The sequence below is a fragment of the Myxocyprinus asiaticus genome, chromosome 7 (genome assembly GCF_019703515.2).
Source record: "Myxocyprinus asiaticus isolate MX2 ecotype Aquarium Trade chromosome 7, UBuf_Myxa_2, whole genome shotgun sequence".
Classification (NCBI taxonomy): domain Eukaryota; kingdom Metazoa; phylum Chordata; class Actinopteri; order Cypriniformes; family Catostomidae; genus Myxocyprinus; species Myxocyprinus asiaticus.
The window spans coordinates 500,001-516,065 of NC_059350.1; the positions used below are offsets into that span (position 1 = coordinate 500,001).

At 39.1% G+C, this 16,065-nt stretch overlaps 1 protein-coding gene across 2 annotated transcripts in view; it reads left to right on the forward strand.

Annotated features, from left to right (window-relative positions):
- The window catches only part of LOC127444194 (collagen alpha-1(XI) chain-like), a 52,261-nt gene that overhangs the window by 15,441 nt on the left and 20,755 nt on the right, over positions 1–16,065 (forward strand). For both annotated transcript variants that reach the window (XM_051703440.1, XM_051703439.1), the window contains exons 4-30: positions 775–937; positions 1,031–1,153; positions 2,338–2,457; positions 2,717–2,839; positions 2,927–2,977; positions 3,260–3,301; positions 3,433–3,495; positions 3,572–3,646; positions 3,721–3,792; positions 4,525–4,581; positions 7,309–7,362; positions 7,483–7,536; positions 7,617–7,670; positions 10,354–10,407; positions 10,500–10,553; positions 10,678–10,722; positions 10,870–10,923; positions 11,018–11,062; positions 11,210–11,263; positions 12,073–12,117; positions 12,273–12,326; positions 12,414–12,458; positions 12,560–12,613; positions 12,694–12,738; positions 15,541–15,594; positions 15,722–15,829; positions 15,956–16,009. In XM_051703440.1, the coding sequence (XP_051559400.1) occupies positions 775–937; positions 1,031–1,153; positions 2,338–2,457; positions 2,717–2,839; positions 2,927–2,977; positions 3,260–3,301; positions 3,433–3,495; positions 3,572–3,646; positions 3,721–3,792; positions 4,525–4,581; positions 7,309–7,362; positions 7,483–7,536; positions 7,617–7,670; positions 10,354–10,407; positions 10,500–10,553; positions 10,678–10,722; positions 10,870–10,923; positions 11,018–11,062; positions 11,210–11,263; positions 12,073–12,117; positions 12,273–12,326; positions 12,414–12,458; positions 12,560–12,613; positions 12,694–12,738; positions 15,541–15,594; positions 15,722–15,829; positions 15,956–16,009 (1,816 nt within the window). The remainder of the gene's footprint in view (positions 1–774; positions 938–1,030; positions 1,154–2,337; positions 2,458–2,716; positions 2,840–2,926; positions 2,978–3,259; positions 3,302–3,432; positions 3,496–3,571; positions 3,647–3,720; positions 3,793–4,524; positions 4,582–7,308; positions 7,363–7,482; positions 7,537–7,616; positions 7,671–10,353; positions 10,408–10,499; positions 10,554–10,677; positions 10,723–10,869; positions 10,924–11,017; positions 11,063–11,209; positions 11,264–12,072; positions 12,118–12,272; positions 12,327–12,413; positions 12,459–12,559; positions 12,614–12,693; positions 12,739–15,540; positions 15,595–15,721; positions 15,830–15,955; positions 16,010–16,065) is intronic.

Consider the following 16,065-nt stretch of genomic DNA (forward strand, 5'->3'; position numbering starts at 1 on the left):
CTGATGGAGGGAACGAGACATTGTGTCCCTCTTGCCACAACCTTGTCTCGGCTCCTCAGCACAAAACCTGAATGAGTGGTTGCATACCAGCTCTTTTTATACCCTTATACCGTATGTCCGGGGGAGTGGCATGCAAATTCCACTCGCCAATTCCCACTGGCCTTTTTTCAAAAAGCAGAGGTGTTTGGAGCTCCCAAGAGTGACCCCTACTGTCACTACATCAACACAACATCTCGTTCCCTCCATCAGGGATGACATTTAATATCACAATACCTAAAGACATTTAATATCAGTTGCTTTAAAACTTTTTCTCAAGTCAGTTTCCATAAAGGTATCATTACTTGTTCTTAAGTATGACGACTTACACAACAGTTGTAATATAAATGAATCGTGGATGATTAATTTGTCTCTGAATTGAATGTTTCTCCAGTTTCGACACTGTATGTTTTTTGTTTTCATAGCAACAGTCGGTAGGATCGCACTTCAACACTGTTATTATTGAAACAGCAGGTAGTCACATCACTGAGAGAAAGAGAATAGACCGAACTAAGCTGCAAAAATTCTGTAAGCAGTCTAAGATGGTTAGCTGGTCTGGTTTGCTGGTTCAAGAGAGGGTTAAGGCATTGGGACACCTGATAGACCAGCTTAAACCAGCTAAGACCAAAGGTGCTGGAAAAGTGCAACTGGCCCTGTGATTAACTTCAGATCATTCTCATATGAACACCAGACACCTACCAGTGTCAGCCAATCACTGGGTTTAACTTGACCTTACAGGTGGCACAGACTGGCATACAGCGTGGAGGGTCAGAAGGTCACGCTTTACCTGGATTGTCAGAAAGTGATGACCCTTGACCTCCCCAGAGGTCAGGAGCCTAAGGTCAGCACGGAGGGTGTGACTGTGTTTGGAACGAGACTTCTGGATGAAGAAGTGTTTGAGGTCAGTGTGTGTGTTTTTATGTTTGTGTAAATTTTTGTGTGGTTATATACAGTTTGTGTGTGTTTAAATATATGTGTGTTTGTGTGTGTGTAGGGTGAGATTCAGCAGCTGTTGATATCTCCAGACCCCAGAGCTGCTGCAGATTACTGCCACACCCACATTCCTGATTGTGACTCCGCCCTCCCTTACAACAGCCTATCACTGGACCCTGTAGAGGTAAACCCGCCCACGAGAGGGGCTGATTTACATGGATTTGTACTCTACCTTAATTCTTAATTTATTAATAGTCAAGCTCTCTCTCTCTCTCTCTCTCTCTCTCTCTCTTTTCATCAGTATTCATGTCTTTTCTTTGGCTCAGTTAAGAGTACAGTGTTGAACATGGTGTTGAGGATACCTGCCAGAAACATAAAGTGTGTGTGTGTGTGTGTGTGTGTGTGTGTGTGTGTGTGTTTGCACATTGCCTGTAGCTACTGTATACTTAATTTATATCTGTTGCTCAGCCACAGTATAAAGTGTAGAAGATCACAAAGCCAAAGCAAGTGTGCGTGTGCAGACTGTAAGTGGAGCTCATATTAAAGGTGTGTTCAGGCCTTGTTGTCATGTTGTGGATGATGATGGTTTTGTGTTGTTTTCTGGCTGCTGCTATGTAGGGCTCGGCGATATATGGAATATTCACGATTGTTGGTGATACAGAATTAAGCAACATCATGATTTTAATGTAAAATAACTTTTAATATCATTTCTGGGCAAATACACAGTTATCGAGATTTATTACACTGCTCTCTGGTATACTCTATTCTGATTGGTCAGTGGCTTCTTCTAGCGGTCTTATATTTGTGAGTAACCCGTTCATCCGGGGATTAAGTCATATCAGCGAGTCATCCATATTGCGAGTCAACTTTCTTACTTCTAATATCTCTGTGCAATCTCTACAAGTAAGCTAATTAAATCATTTAAAGTAAAATCTGTGTTTCATGTGCATTTATTTATTTATTTGGCAAGTAGTCTTGTAATAAGCAGGATAATGAGCAGTCAGACAGTCATCATTTACAAAATAAACACCAAATCCGACACAAAGAGGTGGAATTCAGCTGTTTCTGGAGACTCCGCTGTCTCTGTCCTCTCATATAATAACATCATTTCAATGCAAATCAATATTTCATATCTATTTATTTATTTATTTGGTTTGTAGCTGTGTAATAATCTGGATTATTACATGTGTCTGGGTGCTGATCACCCTGTTGGGGTTTATTTTGCGATAACAACCGGCTGACTGTACATTATCCTTTACATATATCGTCAATAGGCTGAAAAATATCGAGAGATCATTTTTTGAGCCATATTGCCCAGCTCTGTTGCTATGGTGTGTGTTGTCATCATGACGTGGTGATGCTGTGCAGGTCAAGAGACCCCCCAGGAAGCCAACTGAAGAAGAGTTTGATGATGACCTTTACAATGACCTTTACAGTGACCTCTCTGAATCTACGGTTACTGCAGGAGACAATGTCACAGAGTATGAGGTGTGTGTGTGTGTGTGTGTGTGTGTATCATGCTGTGTGTATTATCGCATCCTGTATGTGTGTACTATCACTTTGTGTGTGTGCATGTGTGTATTATGTCATTCTGAGTGTTTATGTAATTTGTGTGTGTTTGCATGTTTCTGTCATCTCATTCTGTGTGTTATCTCTTCCTGTATGTGTGTATTATCTCATTGTGTGTAAGTTTGTGTGTGTTATCTCTCATTGTCTGTGTGTGTAATGTCACTGTGTTTTGTTTTAGATTGTGGAGTATGTGGACTCTGAGAATGAAACAGAGTATTTCAAGGAATACACAGAATATCACGAATATGAGGAATATGATTATCGTCCAGCAGAGAGAGAGGAGCAGTTCTTCAGAGGACAGGTGAAGCTCTCTCTCTCCCTATCTCTCTCTTTATTTTTCCTCTGTTTGTTGGATTTTTTGTGATGTTTTATGTTGTCTTGATTTCAGTCACTAAGTCCAGAGAAAGGTGAAAAGGGAGAACCTGCAGTGTTGGGAGAGGTGACACACACACACACACACACACACACACACACATGAAATAGTATGTATTGACTATAGACAGACTGCCAATGTACAGGATGTCCATTACTGTACACATGAGTTTTACTTATTGTTTTCTAACAAAGAGAAGAGTTGAAATGATTTTCTGCAGTTCAGTCATCACATTCTCTAACTCTTTATAGATTTAATTATTACATCATAGCATTTCATTAAATAGACATTTCACTGCTGAGACATTCATATAAATGTGTGATTTATTTTGTGTCTGGTGTTATGAAGGGCACCCTGATCGTAGGACCATCCGGCCTGCCTGGTCCTGAGGTAATATCACCACAACTGTAAATATTGGGCTCTTCTCCATCATTTGATGTATTACTGTTCCTATTATCAATAGAGAATTTACACAAACATTAGTGAACTATTTTCATTTGTGTTTTGGTTGTTTGCTGCAGGGACCGCCAGGTGAGCCCGGTCCAATGGGACCCCCAGGACCAATAGGTGATCCAGGAGACCTGGTAAGATACACAAACATACTGTGAATCATGAAATTATCATCAGACACATGTTGAATCTGTGTGTGTGTTAATTCAGGGTCCTGCAGGACGCCAGGGCCTTGCAGGGGCTGATGGGATACCTGGTCCTCCAGGGACACTGCTCATGTTACCTGTAAGTGTCGCAAATCACATGACATGTGTTCTTGTACATGAGTGCACAACTCTAACTCTCTTTGTTTGTGTTAGTTTCAGTCTGGTGGTGATCCGGTGCTATCAGCTCAAGAAGCTCAAGCTCAAGCCATCCTGCAGCACACCAAGGCAAGACACCACTGTAACTCTACACTAACTCTATTATCACTCCATTATATTACACATGCTCTTCTGACACTGTAGTAAGGTACAGTGCCTAGGAAGAGACGGATTCGGTTCAATTTACTGCCATCTTGTGGTCAAATAATGAAGTGCACCTAAGCCGCAGCGTTCATTTACAACAGCTTTTATTAACTTGTGCTTTGATTTGGTTTTGAATACTATTATGTCTTTTTTTTTTCACTACAGGAAGTGTTTATAAATTAGCCAAGGAAATAAGCTGGGCTCAAGCTTACAGGTTTTATATACGAGTTAAAATGTTAATGCAATGAGAAATAACTAACCCGTTAGCATCCCCGTTTATCTCTGTCTATGGCAGTGCTCAGCTTGCACAGGGTTTTCAGGAAGTACACAATCTGGAAGCTGACATCTTTGCTCATGGGTGCTCAGTTATGGGATCAATGGCAACAGACTGGGGACAATACCATTACTGCCACTCAAAAGTCCATTTCATGTTTTTAAGGGGCCTTCAGAAATAATCTGTCACCGGAAAGGATGTACTATAATGTAGTGAGATCATTCTGATTAAAATGTGTTCAGTTGTGTACTGAATTTCAGCACCGATGTGACTGTGACCTCATCATGACCTTGATTTGACCTGTCTGTGACCTGATCGTGACCTGATCATGACCTTATTTTGCTGTCTCTTTGATCACTGATGTTTGTGTTGTTTGTGTTCAGCTGTCTTTGAAAGGGCCACCTGGACCGTTAGGACTGACCGGACGTCCTGGCCCACTGGTGAGTGTGTGTGTCTGTATGTGTTTGTTTGAAGCAAATTCTGTGTGCATGAACATGTGTAAAGTAGAACCTGAGGCTGTTGAACAAACCTGTGTTTGTGTGTGTGTGTGTGTGTGTGTGTGTGTGTGTGTGTGTGTGTGTGTGTGTGTGGCACCCTCTAGTGCTTCTCTGAAGAGAGTACAGTGTCAGTATTTGCAATTGATGTGATTTGTGAACTTTATTTTAAGTCACTTGACAAGAACTCATCTACTGAGAAAGTAAATGAAAATGTTTTCAGGTTTCATCTTTTACAGCTTTAATTTAATCTGAATAAAATGGACGATTACACACACACACACACACACTCACAAAAAAAACAAAACAAAAAAAAAAACACACACAAATGACAATCCAAATGTATTGAGCAGCAGCAGTTTAAGAGTATTGATTCACTTACCACTTCAGTTATTTTCAGTTCCAGTAGCTGGTTTTTACATCCACATATTTTTATGCATATTTTGGGATATTGTATATAAAATGCACATTAAAAAATGTATAGGCTTACTTGAAGTGGATTAAGTTTTTATCCGATAAGAAGATATGCGCATAAACTACAATAGCAACACATTTAACAAATATATTTTTATAGAATTTATATAGGAATACACAGTGGCATTTATGTATAAATTTGTCTTAAAATCTGGTTTGATCTTCATCTTAGAACAATAATGAACAAACACAATCTGTTTTAACTAATAACACACACATTATTGTATTGTTCTTGTACATATTGAATACATCATTCAAACATTCACAGTTTAGGTTGGAAAAAGTAAGTGAACCCCTAGGCTAATGACATCAACAAAAGCTAATTAGAGTCAGAAGTTGGCAAACCTGGCATCCAGTTAATGAAACGAGATTGGAGGTGTGGGTTAGAGCTACTTTGACTTATAAAAAGCGCTCAAACATTTTGAGTTTGCTATTCACAAGAAGCATCTGCTGACGTGGACCATGCCTCACAAGAAAGACCTCAGAAGACCTATGATCAAGAATTGTTGCTGGAACAAAGGGTTGCAAAGTTATCTGGAAGAGTTTAGATATTAATCTGTCCACAGTTAGACAAACTGTCTATAAATGGAGATGATTTAGTACTATAGGTACTCTCACTAGAAGTGGCCGTCCAGTCAAGATGACTCAAAGGGAACACCGCAGAATGCTCAATGAGGTAAAAAGAACTCTAGAATGACAGAAAAAGACTTGAAGGAATCATTGGAACTGGTTAACATCTCTGTTCATGGGGTCATGGGTAGCTCAGTGGTAAAGATGCTGGCTACCACCCCTAGAGTTCGCTAGTTCGAATCCCAGGGCATGCTGAGTGACTCCAGCCAGGTCTTCTAAGCAACCAAATTGGCCCGGTTGCTAGGGAGGGTAGAGTCACATGGGGTAACCTCCTCGTGATCGCTATAATGTGGTTCGTTCTCGGTGGGGCGCGTGGTGAGTTGAGCGTGGTTGCCGCGGTGGATGGCGTGAAGCCTCCACACGCGCTATGTCTCCGTGGCAGCGCGCTCAACAAGCCACGTGATAAGATGCGCGGATTGACGATCTCAGTCGTGGAGGACTGAGGCGAATCACTACGCGACCACGAGGACTTAAAAGCACATTGGGAATTGGGCATTCCAAATTAGGATAAAAAAAAACAAACATCTCTGTTCATGAGTCTACTATACGGAAAACATTAAACAGATATGGCGTTCATGGCAGGACATCACGAAGGTGTCGGTTTTCCAACAAAAACATTGCTGCACACCTGAAGTTTGCCAAAGACCATCTTGACACTCCACAACACTACTGGGAAAATGTTTTGTGGACTGATGAAACTAAGGCTGAATTGTTTGGGAAGAACACCAACACTACGTATGGCATAAAAAGGGCACCGTATACCAACATGAAAACATCATCCCAACAGTGAAGTACGGCAGAGGGAGCATCATGATTTGGGGCTGCTTTGCTGCTACGGGGGCTGGACCACTTGCCTTCGTCGAGGGAAAAATTAATTTCCAAGTTTACCAAGATATCCTACAGGATAATGTCACTGTTGCTGTGTGCCAGCTGAAGATCAGTAGAAATTGGGTGATGCAGCAGGACAATGACCCTAAACATCAAAGTAAATCCACTACAGAATGACTTCAAAAAAAGAAAATCACCTTTTGGAGAGTCCCAGTCAGAGCCCAGATCTTAACCCAATAGAGATGCTGTGGAATGACCTCAAGAGAGACACCAGACATCCTAAGAATATGTCTGAGCTGAAGCAGTTCTGTAAGGAAGAATGGTCCAAAACTCCTTCTGAACGTGGAGCAGGTCTAATCCACAGCTACCGGAAACACTTGATTGAGGTTACTGCAGCCAAATGAGGATCGACCAGTTATTAAAATCCAGGGTTCACTTACTTTTTCCACAGCACTGTGAATGTTTAATGGGGTGTGTTCAATGAAGATATGAAAGATTATAATTGTTTGTGTGTTGTTAAAGCACATTGTGTATACTTGTGACTTTGATGAAGATGAGATCAGAAAATCAGCTCATTCCAAAGGGTTCACATACTTTTTCTTGCCACAGTAGATGCGCATCAAAAAAGTAATGTGAATACATAATTTGCTCAGAGAATATCATCAATATCACCACATAGCATCTGAAATGTTACTCTGGTTATTGTGAAATGCTTATGTTTTATGATTGTTTGTTTGGCAGGGTTCTCCAGGGCCACGGGGTTTGAAGGGTGATCATGGATTGACAGGACCGCCGGTGAGAGATCATGATGTTTATCATGTTTAAACAGTATGTGTCCATCACATTCACAGCTCAACTAGATCATCCACATGTCTGTCTGTCTGTCTGTCTGTCTGTCTGTCTGTCTGTCTTCAGGGCCCTCGTGGGTTGCTGGGAGGTCCAGGACTGAATGGTAAACCAGGAAAAAGGGTGAGTTTAATCCCAGTTAAACACACAACACCAAATGTCTTAACACTTCAAAATACATGAGTGTGTGTGTGTGTTGTCAGGGTCGTGGTGGTATAGACGGGGGTCGAGGTGAACCAGGAGAAACTGGAGCTAAAGTGAGTTATTGATCTATCATGAGTGAGTGACACTTTTCTCTCTTGTTGAACAACACTGTTCAGAGACTTCATGTAGATGTTTAAAGGTTTCACCATCATGTTGTCAGCTGTGGTGTAAAAATGTTCTGAGGCTGAATCAAACATTAGATCTGCTTCACAAATGAATGAAGGCTGTTGTTTTCACTTCAGATGGTTGATCATTGTCAGTTGACTGATTATCATAGACATCTGTGTATTATGTAGGGCTGGGTAAAAAATATTGCTTTTCCAATTAATCGCAATCGTCATTAGAACAGTCGCGGGATTGTTCTAATGACGATTGCGATTAATTGGAAAAGCAATATTTTAAAGATTCTTAAAATTGTCAATTGATTAACATTTTAATCAAATAAATTACATGATATATATGATATATGATATATACTGTATATATATATTAGTGCTGTCAGTCGATTCAATTTTTTAATCTCAATTAATCACAGATTTTGAAAGTAATGAAATTTTCACTCTACATTTACTTTTTTCCTGTTAAAATGCATTGACAGGAAAAAAACAAAACAATATGTGACAATATAATGCTTTATTAACATTTTCCAAACAAAGCCTTCCACATTATAAAGATAGAAATGCACTAAAATATCACCAATTCAAGAAACATTAAATGTTTCCCAAAGTCTAAGTGGGAGTTTGACTAATTGACAGAATTAGTCTTCACATAGGTTCTATATTCATTGCAGTGGGCATTAAATCTCTTAAACTCTCATCCTCCACAATATTAATCAGCCGGCAGACTATCAGCTTACCTACAACAATTGTGAAGCTGCATTCATGATTCGCGTCAGAGCATCAATGCTAGCGTCAAGTCTACGCTAGTAAGTCTCAGCTAGTAAGACTACGTTTTTGTGAAAGTTAAGACTTGCCGTGCTTCTGTGGTAATTAAATTGCACATTACAGAAGCTGTAAAGTACTTGATTTCTGTCACAAGTCCCATCTGGGCTTGTTTCGTACAACAAATAGTGTTAAGAGCTCCTTTCTCCATCACTTGATCATTGACATAGGCTGTGTCTCGTTTGGAAGGCTACGTCCTCCGGAGGTCGCATTTGTCGGCCGCATACGTCATTGAGGCTGTCTCGTTTCATTTTTTTTTCTTTCTTTTTCTTATTTGTTGTCTATTGTCAATGCCTTTTATGTATATGCACTTACATTTATACAATTGTTAACCTTTTTTACATTCCCAATAAAAAATTTAAATAAAAAATAAAATGAAACGAGACAGCCTCGATGACGTATGCGGCCGACAAATGCGATCTCCAGAGGACACATCCTTCCAAACGCGACACAGCCATATAATCTGTGTTGTGTTCGTCAGTGTAATGACTCCCTGCGGACACATCGACATATCACAAAGGTTCCGCCCTGGTCCATGCATTAATAATTAGACGTGTTCATTCTTACGTACCATCTACACTATTTTTAATTATATTGTAGGCCTATCTACGTATGCACCAGACCGACACTTTTAGAGCATCCACTGGTTTTCAGCGTCATTAACACCGTATTTAAAAGTAGTTGAAACTTTGAAAATCACATCTTGAGATCCCTGCACTCTGTTGTACTTCATCCAGCTGTCAAGAACGTGTCCTGTGTGAACGGCTCTCATTCTGTAGCTGTGCTGCTTGTGAGGTTTGTTGAGGTGTGCTGACTGCCCCCTGCTGACGTGCCTTGTAAAACACAAAGATGCATGTGCATGTGTCAATCTTGAATTTATCTGATTGTAGGAAAATAAGTACTTTTATTACAGAATTTATGTATAGGTCTTAAGGCATGATTAATTGTGTTAATTTGTTTAACACTTTATTTTTGATTTCATTAATCACGCTAAATTAATGTATTAAATTGACACCCTTAATATAAATACATGTAAAAAGTACAAATTCTTCATGTAAACAATAAACATGTAACAAATTAAATATATGTAATACAATAAATGCAATTTCAAAGCACTATACAGTTTTTATTGATGGAAAATTTGGGATTTGTACATTTTTAAAACTAATATACAAAACATTTTGTTAAATCAACATTTTCATAATGTACCAGATAAGAACATCTCCTGTATAATTAATACATTAATATATTTTTGTTTGAAAACACATTGATCTTGTCATCCACACTAGAACGGCATTTTCCTCCACCAAAAACGTAGTTTTCCAAAACTCTCTCCATAACCATGCACTTGTACTCGTGATCATAAACTAATTTATAAGATGCTTTTAGTATTGTGAATATGACCACATTAAACATATGAAATAAAATAAGAGTTAGAGTTGAACCTCGTGCAGATAAAGAGATGTTAATTCAGTTCAAATGAGTAATGATGATGTACTGGTCCAGATTTCAGAACACAGCACTTCTCCAGAATGGATAGATTCAGATTATGAAATCTGCTTTTCTTCTTTCATTGTTGACTGAAAACAGTGTCTTATCCTGGTAAGACTAAAAAAAGGACCTGTAAACTATCATCTGAAGAACACAATGTTGTTTACTGCTATGATAAACCTGGAATCACCGAACCACTGGACATGACTATGACTTTAAGACAAACAGTGTTAATGGTTTTATGTGAGTATTTTAGTTTGTTGTTAATTCTCTCCATCTCTCTCTCTCTCTCTCTCTTTGTCAGGGTGACAGAGGATTTGATGGTTTGCCGGGTCTACCTGGAAATAAAGGTCACAGGGTAAAACACTCATTAAATCACATTTTGACAGGCTGTTAATGAGGGTCTGTGTGCCTCAGTCAGCTTCAAGTGTGTGTTTGTGTGTTGTGCAGGGAGAAACAGGGAAGAAAGGGCCAATCGGCTCCCCAGGAGTCCCTGGAGAAAAAGTGAGTATCTGTCTGTCGGTGGTATGGACAGTATTTTTTATGTGCATAATGTGTGTTTGAGTAGCAGTCATTTTTATTTATGTGATAAATGTATCACAGTGTTGATGTTTTTTTTATTGTTTAGGGTTCAGATGGGCAGCCGGGGCCGAGAGGTCAGCCAGGAGAACCTGTATGTATTTATACATTAAATCATATCACAATGATTACTGTGCCATGAATCAGTCTAACTCATCAGTGATTGATCAACTGGATCAGTTGACCAGTGTCTTATGAGATATTTCTGTGTTGTGAATGTTTGTGTGTTTTGTTGTCGTAGGGTCTTGCAGGGTTGACGGGGCAGAGGGGTCTTCCTGGTCCTCCAGGACAGCTGGTGAGTCAAATGAAGTCCATCATGATTTATGTTGAATCATGAAGCCACAGCTGAAGTAAATAGGATGAGATAAATGTTTCTGTGTGTTTATCAGGGTATTCGTGGAGTTGATGGAACTCAAGGGTCAAAGGGGAACTTGGTAAGTACACACTGATTTTAATTTATCAGCTGAAGTTACAGATACACTGAGCTGCTGATGTTCTGGTGAGTTCTGAAGACACTAGAGTTCTGTGTATATACACATGACATCATCATGTTGTTGAGTTACACACTTGTGTTCACACAGGGGCCACCTGGAGAACCCGGAGCACCAGGACAGCAGGGAAACCCGGGATTCCAGGTACACACACATGTTGGTGCGGCTATCCTTATGAGGACTCTCCATAGATATAATGATTTTTATACTGTACAAACTATAGATTCTATCCCCTAACCCTAACCCTACCCCTAAACCTAACCCTCACAAAAAACTTTCTGCATTTTTACATTTTCAATAAAACATCATTTAGTATGTTTTTTAAATGATTTGAATTATGGACACACACACACACACACACACACACACACATACACACACACACATACACACATACACACATACACACACACACACACACAACACACACACACACACACACACACACATACACACTCACACACTCACACGCACACACACACTCACACAGACACACACTCACACGCACGCACACGCACACACACACTCACACACACACACACACACTCTCTCACACACACACACACACACACACACACACACACACACTCATGTTGGTGCAGCTATCATTATGAGGACTCTCCATAGACATAATGATTTTTATACTGCACAAACTATAGATTCTATCCCCTAACCCTACCCCTAAACCTAACCCTCACAAAAAACTTTCTGCATTTTTACATTTTCAATAAAACATCATTTAGTATGTTTTTTAAGTGATTTAAATTATGGGGACACTAGAAATGTCCTCATAAACCACATTTATAGCATAATACCCTTGTAATTACCAGTATGCAACCTAAAAAAAGTCCTCATAAACCGCCCACACACACAAACACACACACACACACACACACACACACACGTAAACACTCACACACACTCCTGATTGCTCTTTTCTTTCTGTTCTGTAGGGTTTTCCTGGACCTCAAGGACCAATAGGATTACCAGGAGAAAAGGTGACAGTCTATCCATAAAAATGACAAGTATTATTGGCCAGTTTACATGTTAGGCAGATAGTCTCTCTTGTTTAAGTGGTCAGTTCTTGGTCCAAATAAACTCTATTGTGGCCAATATTTTAACAAATTTAAATAGAATTTTCTTTGTGTAACAGGGTCCTCAGGGGAAGAAGGGAATGAAGGGGTTACCTGGTGTAGACGGACCACCGGTGAGTGTTACACACATCCTGTTACTGTCCTTTACTGTAACACTAAAGAGTTTACATCAATACAATGTCACGATTTACTGCACACAGGGTCATCCAGGACGAGAGGGGCCACCGGGAGAGAAAGGCCTACCGGTGAGAGAGACACGTGTGTGTGTGTGTGTGTGTGTGTGTGTGTGTGCTTGTCATGATCTTAGTATGATCTTAGATTGATTGTTGTGTTTTGTTTGCTGTAGGGGGCAGCAGGAGTTCAGGGGCCTGTGGGATATCCTGGACCCAGAGGAGTTAAAGTACTGAACTCTCTGAATCATAAAACACCTCTCAGTGTGTCAGTATGTGTATTGACTGTGTGTGAATGTGTGTGGTTTAGGGTGCTGATGGACTCAGGGGACTGAAAGGAAGTAAAGGAGAGAAGGTGAGATCATCGATTAACCTTCATCTTCAGTGTGAATCCTACAAACATCATCAAATCTCCAGATATAATCACATTTTTAAACATCATCACGTCTCCAGATATAGCGTTATCAAATATCATCATATCTCCAAAAATCATCACAGCAGCAAATATCATCACATCTCCAAAAATCATCACAGCAGCAAATACTGTTTCACCACATCTCCAGATAGCATCACATCTCCAGACATCATCACATCTTCAGAGAAAATCACATCTCCAAATATCATCACATATCTAGACATCATCACATCTTCAGACAAAATCACATCTCCAGACATCATCACATCTCCAGACATAATCACATCTTCAGATAAAATCACATCTTCAGATATAATCACATCTCCAAATATCACCACTTCTCCAGAGAAAATCACATCTCCAAATATCACATATCCAGACATCATCACATCTTCAGATAAAATCACATCTCCAGATATCATCACAACTCCAGACATCATCACATTTTCAGACAAAATCACATCTCCAGACATCATCACATCTCCAGACATCATCACATCATCAGACAAAATCACATCTCCAGACATCATCACATCTCCAGACATCATCACATCTTCAGATAAAATCACCTCTAGATATCATTACATCTCCAAAAATCATCACATCTCCAGATATCATCACATCTTTAAACATCACATCTCCAGATATCACATCATCAAATATCATCACATCTCCAAAAATCATCACAGCAGCAATTGTTATCACATCTCCAGAAATCATCACAGCAGCAAATACCATCACATCTCCAGATATCATCATATTTCCAGAAATCACATCCCCAAATATCATCACTTCTCCAGACATCATTACATCTCCAGATATAATCACATCTTTAAATATCACATCTCCAGATATCACATCATCAAATATCATCACATCTCTAAAATTCATCACAGCAGCCATTATCATCACCTCTCCAGAAATCATCACAGCAGCAAATATTATCACATCTCCAAAAATCATCACAGCAGCAAATATCATCACATCTCCATATATCATAATATTTCCAGAAATCACATCTCAAAATATCATCACTTCTCCAGACATCATTACATCTCCATACATCATCACATCTTCAGATAAAATCACATCTCCAGATACCATCACATTTCCATATATAATAACATCTCTTAACATCTTCACATCTCTAGGCATAATCTCATCATCACATGTCCAGACATAATCACATCTCCAGACATAATCACTTCTCCAGACATTATCTCATCTTCAGATAAACTCCATCTCCTGATATCATCACATTTCCAGATATAATAAAATCTCTTAAAATCATCACATCTCTAGGCACAATCTCATCATCACATCTCCAGGCATTATGACATCCCCAGGTATCATGACATCTTCAGATATCATCACATTTAAAGATATTATCACATCTCCAGATATCATTTCATTTTCAGATATCATCACATCTTTAAATATCATCACATAGATAGATTTAATCGCATACCCAGATATCACATCTCCAAATATATTAACTTCTATAGACATCATCATATCTCCAGATAAAATCACATCTCCACACATTACATCTTCAAATATCATCCCATCTCCAGACATTATCACATCTTCAGATAAAATCACATCTCCAGATATCATCACATCTCCAAATATTATCACATCTCCAGAAATCATCACAGCAGCAAATATCGTTACATCTCCAAAAATCATCACAGCAGCAAATATTACCACATCTCCAGATAGCATCATATTTACAGACATCACATCTCCAAATATCACCACTTCTCCAGACATCATGACATCTCCAAATATCATTACATCTCCAGACATCACATCTACAGATAAAATCACATCTGCAGATATCATCACATGTCCAGACATAATCACATCTCCATACATCATCACATCTTCAGATAAAATCACATCTCCAGATACCATCACATTTCCATATATAATAACATCTCTTAACATCATCACATCTCTAGGCATAATCTCATCATCACATCTCCAGACATCATCACATCCCCAGGTATCATGACATCTCCAGATATCATTTCATTCCAGATATACTCATATTTTCAAATATCATCACATAGTTAGATACAATCACATATCCAGATATCACATCTCCAAATATATTCACATCATATCTCCAGATAACATCAGATCTCCACATATTACATTTCCACATATCATCACATCTCCATAAGTAATGACATCTCCCGACATAATCACTTCTTCTGACATAAAATTTTCATATTTCATATTTCCAGATATTATCACATCTTCTGACATCATCACATTTCCAAATGCAATCACATATCCAGACATCATCTCATCATCTCCAGACATTACATTTCTAAATATCTTTACAAGATATAATCACATCTCCTGACATCATCCCTTCTTCTGACATCTAATTTTAGGATATCACATTTCCAATTATCATCACATCTGTATAAATCATCACCTCCTGACATCATATACAGAACATCTCCAAATATCATCACTACTACAAACATCATACTGTAACATCCTCAGACACAATCACATTTCTAGACATAATAACATCCTCAGATATCATCATATCTTCAAACATCATCACATCTTTAGACATCATCACATGTGCAGAGTTTTATCAGAGGTTTATGATACAAAACTGCAGCGTTTAATAGGAAACATGTTACAATTTTTCACAAAGTAAGTGCATCTCCTGCATCACTTGTTGATTAATTGTTATTTTTATGTGTATTGTCTGTTCAGGGGGAAGATGGTTTCCCGGGAGCAAAAGGAGAAATGGGTGCCAAAGGAGACACTGTAATAACACACGCATGCACACAAAACACTGTTACTGTAAACACATTCACTCTTATAACACACAAACTCACTGAAAAAATACACTGTTATAGTCTCTTTCTCTGTATCTCTCTCTCTATTTTTTTAGGGAGATTTAGGAGCTTCCGGTATGCGTGGTGAAGATGGTCCTGAGGGTCCCAAAGGACAGAGCGGCCCAATAGGTGATGCTGGACTCGCAGGCATCGCTGGAGAAAAGGTAAAATTTCATCATCAATAAGAATGAGAAGAAACAGTTCCTTTTAAAGATAAAAGTTACAAGATTATACCCACTGTCTTTGTTGTTGTGCTCTTCTCTATTTATCTCTCATTTGCCTCCTCTCAGGGAAAACTGGGTGTTCCAGGTTTACCAGGTTACCCGGGGCGTCAGGGGTTGAAGGTAAGATGAAGATGAGCAGAAGAATGGATGATGTTTCAGTTCTCTATGTGTAAATT